At 33.1% G+C, this 5,000-nt stretch overlaps 1 protein-coding gene across 3 annotated transcripts in view; it reads left to right on the forward strand.

Moving 5' to 3' along the window:
* LOC119578737 (urea transporter 2-like) overlaps positions 1-5,000 on the forward strand; it is a 22,506-nt gene that overhangs the window by 10,543 nt on the left and 6,963 nt on the right. For all 3 annotated transcript variants that reach the window (XM_037926347.1, XM_037926345.1, XM_037926346.1), the window contains exons 4-6: positions 702-821; positions 2,072-2,226; positions 3,245-3,425. In XM_037926347.1, the coding sequence (XP_037782275.1) occupies positions 702-821; positions 2,072-2,226; positions 3,245-3,425 (456 nt within the window). The remainder of the gene's footprint in view (positions 1-701; positions 822-2,071; positions 2,227-3,244; positions 3,426-5,000) is intronic.

Here is a 5,000-nt window from a genome sequence, read left to right on the forward strand (position 1 = left end):
ATCATAGGTAGAATCAGATCCAAACCAGTGTCGAACTTTTCTCCACTTCCATAATACATAATGGATAACATAGGATTTCTTGATATATAGAAGAACTGGAGAGAGAGAAAAAAGTTTTAATTATTATGCTTTGGATTCAAGTTTACCAGATTTATGGGAAAATAAGTAAAATACTGATAGCATTACCTAAACCTTCAAGTCTGTTAATTTTCTTTACACAAGATATGAAGGTCCTGCATTTGTATTCAAACTCCTTATTTAACTCAACTCATTGTTATGAGTGTGAGTGAATCTAAGGTTTAAAAATATCTCTCTGTTCTTGCGTTGGAGGCAGAATGGATATTGTGTCCTTGTAATGATGATAATCTTAGTAGCAGAAATAGCAATAGTTAGTTGTACTAGTAATGATAATGAAATGATAACAATAGTAGTAATAATAATGATAATGATGATAATGATAGTGATGATGATGATGATGATAATGATAATGTTTATGCTAATGTTGAAGGTGATGATGATGATGATGATTGATGATGTTGATAATGATGGTAATGAAATGATAATAATTATTATAATAACGAAACTAATGACATTGATAGTGATAATAATGAAGAAGATAATTATTATAACAACAGCAGCAATAGCGATAACAAATATCAATGCAAATGACGACACTCACCCACTCCGCACTTCCCTCTCAGGTATGCTTCGCCGACAACCCTCTCTCCGGGCTGCTCATCCTGGTCGGCCTCTTCGTTGGTGACGTCATGGCGGGTCTCGGCGCGGTCGTGTGCTCGCTGGCGGCAGTCATCGTCGCCTTGGTAATTCATGCTATTGGGACTGTTATCCTTATTACTGTGGTAAATTTAACCGACTAGGCCTCATTATAGATTTGGCAACTTTTATTCCTGATTAGTATATACTTGCGAGGAGAGGTTTATATATTGTATCCTCGCATTCAGCTGATAATAGTAATATTATCCAAGCGGCTATTACTGCATTTTGAAACCAAAATGCATTTAGGATTTCAGTTTCGATTTTGGGCTCGGTTATGTCTCACAAAATATATATAATCTGTCTTTCGATCTCTGTGCTATTTTTTCTCTTCTTTCCATGTTGTTTTCCTTTTACATATTTCATCTTGCCTCTTTAAAATCGCTCTACATTGAACTGGCAAGATTTCCTCTTCTATATCTTTCCCTTACTCTATTCTTGACTAAGCAATGCTTTCTTGAGCATTTGATCACCGTCTTGTTGTCAAACATTGTCATTTAACCATTAAATATGTACGAAACAGAGTAGAGAGCGCTGTAAGTCAAAACTAAATATCACACTTATGTAGTGCGTATGATGCCCGATAGGGACACTGTGAATATATCCGAAACGTAATGCAACATACAGATCACTATTACTCCATAATTCCCACCCTCTCATTCATTTAAGAAAGCCATTCCACCTTCAACATCCTCGTTTTTCATCCCTCAGACCTATAACTTCGCCCCTTCCCCCTCTCTCGTTCCCACCCACCCATTCCTCTAACCAAACAAATAAATAAATAAATAATGAAGTAAAGAGGGGAAGGAATCGAGGGGGGGGAGGTAAAGTGGTAAAACTTAAGGAAGTTAGAGATTGGAAAAGTAGGGGGGCGAAAAACCCTTGCATAGTTATACATATTATTGGTTATATTTCTCTTCCTGGAGTTCGAGGGGTGGGGGTAAGTGATTAACTATGTTTCTATGTATTATTGCTTTACTGGCGAGAAAAAAGTGGATATTGATTCTGAAGTAAATAAAGTAAACACCTCTTTTTTATAATAAATATATATAATTATATATTTATTTGTTTTTGCTTATTTATTTATTCATTTATTTATTTTACGTTTTATGATTTTTAGTTGATTTTGTATTTTATTTCTAAATAACTAGGTTAGTAAAAGAGAAAAGTGTAATGAATATTATCTTTTTTTTTTACAAGGAACAAATTGGTTACGTAACTTAAATCATTAACTAAAAAAATTAACTTGATACATTCTTATCCTCTTAATATAACACGCCGTCTTCCCTTTTCGCAGGCCTTCCAAGAGCCAGACGGAGCCATAGCCTCAGGACTCACCAATTACAGCGCCGTTTTAGTGGGTACGGTAACAGCCTCGTTATACCCTGTGTTCTTCCACCTGCCCCTGACCTTACCCGTTTGGGGCTTTATGCTGCTTGCGACCGTCTTCAGGTGAGCAGTGAGTGCGCGCTGTTAATTGTTTTTGTTGTTATTGTTGTTGATATTATTATTAATATGATTATTATTGTTGTTGTTGTTTTTGTTGTTGTTGTTGTTGTTGTTATTATCATTATTATTAATATCATCATCATATCATTATTATTATTAAAATTATTATTAAAATTATTATTAAATTTTTTTATTATTATCAATATTATTATCATTATTATTATTATTATTATTGTTATTATTATTATTATTATTATTATTATTATCATCATCATCAGTCTTGATGTTATTATAATTATTATCATTTTATTATTATCATTATATCATTATTATTGTTATTAATTATTATTATTATTATTATTATTATTATTATTATTGTTATTATTATCATTCTCATCATCATCATCATCATTTTATTGTTGTTTTATATCATTGACATTGCTACTACTACTGCTGCTACTACTACTACTACTACTACTAGTAGTAGTAGTAGTAACATTATTATCATTATCATTTACACATGATCATCTGCTTTATTGTCAAATTCTTATGTTATATTATTGTTATTGTTGCTGTTATTATTATTGTTATTATCATTACTAATATTATTATTATAATTTTTAGTATGAACATTATTATCATTATCATTTATATATGATCATCTGCATTATTGTCAAATTGTTATGATTATTATTATCATGATTATCTTGGTAATTCTTAAATGCCATTGTCAAAAAAGAGATATGCGATGCGCATAACGTATATAATACTACATAATTATGTACTATGCATTCCTGATACTGCATACCTTAATTACAACAATGATACAAAAGACGCTCAACATGTGCTAGAAAAAAACAACAACGTTCACATACAAAAACATCATAGCTGTAAAAAAGTATCCATAAATATCTACACCTTTTGGCCAGTATATAAAACTTTCCACTATATAAAACTTTACCTGATCACTAAAGGACACTTATCATCTGTTAATGCACTCACCCTTTTCTCCCTCCCTTAGTGTGTGCATAGGGTCGGGCCTCGGCTCCATTCTGTCGCCTTTCAAACTGCCATACTTCACCCTGCCCTTCAACATTGCAACTTCCATCGCGTTCATGTGCATGCGCGCGCACGGCTTGGCTGGGCTTCCGGAGGAGGCCAGCGGGCAGGTGGACGTGTCGGAGGCGGTTCAGTGGGCACAGGTATGCGTGGGCAGTGCAGGCTTGACCGATATGTTGAATGTACGAATGCAGAGCGAATCCGACAGGCGTTAGCGTCCAGCAAGACGGAAGGTGCTGGACACGACCCTCTTTTAGCTTGATTTTATTCGGCAAGAGAAGTGCAGGAGAGTCAGTCTGTGGGAGAGGATGTCTGTTTAAGGTGGGGTGTGAATTCTGTCTGTCTCAATCGCAGGTGATGGCTTTTATACACATCTAGACGAAAGGAGGAAGGTCCGAGATAACAAGTAATGGAAGACATGTAGTCAAGATGGACAGGAGAATGTCGGGGAGGCCGGCAGAGATGCCTGCCTTGTTTTGGCTTTCGCAAACCCTGGTACTTTCGCAGCCGGGGCGGAAACTGGATTTGCACAGCTATGGCGGTTATACAAGAGGAGTAACGGTGTATGAAAATAACACAGATATTGTTAACTAAATATGGAATACAAGGGATTACATAAATATAGAGCGAACGACGCAAGGCCTACAGGCGGTGAAGGGAGATGGGAGGCAGCGGAGGGAGAAGCTTGGTTGGTTTTCGCTGCTCATGAGAGTGAGGAGGAGAGGAAGGGGGGGGGTTGTCCTCTTGTTGTTATCAGATCATACGACCTGAAAGCCCTCAAGGGAACAATTTGGATATGCATCTGTGGTTTTGTGAGTGACTATGAGTGTGTGTGTGTGTGTGTGTGTGTGTGTGTGTGTGTGTGTGTGTGTGAGCTTGCTTGCTTGCTTGAGATTTGCGAAGTTCTGGCATTATTGCTATCTTAGCCAATATCATTTTGTTACCAGTATTATCATTATTGTTGTTGCTTTGTTATTATATTGTTATTGTTGATGTTAGTATTATCACAATCATCATAATAATAAGCATTATTTTTTATCATTATTATCATTATCATCATCATTATCACTATCATTATCATCATCATAATTATTGCTATTGTTGTTGTTATCATCATCATCATTATTATTATCATTGTCATCATTATTTTCATTATTATCATCATTATTATGATGATTATTATTGTTATTGATATTGTTATTATTGTTATCATTATTGTTATTATCATTGTTATTGTTGCTGTTGTATTATCATTGTTATCATTATAATTTTAATTTTATTATTACTGTCATCATAGTTATTATTATCAACACTATTATTATAATCATTATTACTGTTGTTGTTGTTAGTGTTATTAGTATTGCTACTAATGTTATTATCATTATTATTGTTATTATAATCATCTTTATTATCTTTAATATTATCATTATTATCATTAATATTATCATTATTATCATCATTAATGTTATTGTTATTATTACTGATAATGATCATCATTGTTTTTGTTAATATTATTATCATTATTGATGTTGTTATTGTTGTTATTATTATTATTATCATTATTATTATCATTATTATTATCATTATTATTATTATTATTATTATTATTATTATTATTATTACTATTATTATTATTTGTGTCATTATCATCATTATTATTATTGTTATTATCATGCTGCTGATGATGACAATTACAATTATCATTATCATTAGTATTA

This window comes from Penaeus monodon, chromosome 11 (genome assembly GCF_015228065.2).
Source record: "Penaeus monodon isolate SGIC_2016 chromosome 11, NSTDA_Pmon_1, whole genome shotgun sequence".
Lineage (NCBI taxonomy): Eukaryota > Metazoa > Arthropoda > Malacostraca > Decapoda > Penaeidae > Penaeus > Penaeus monodon.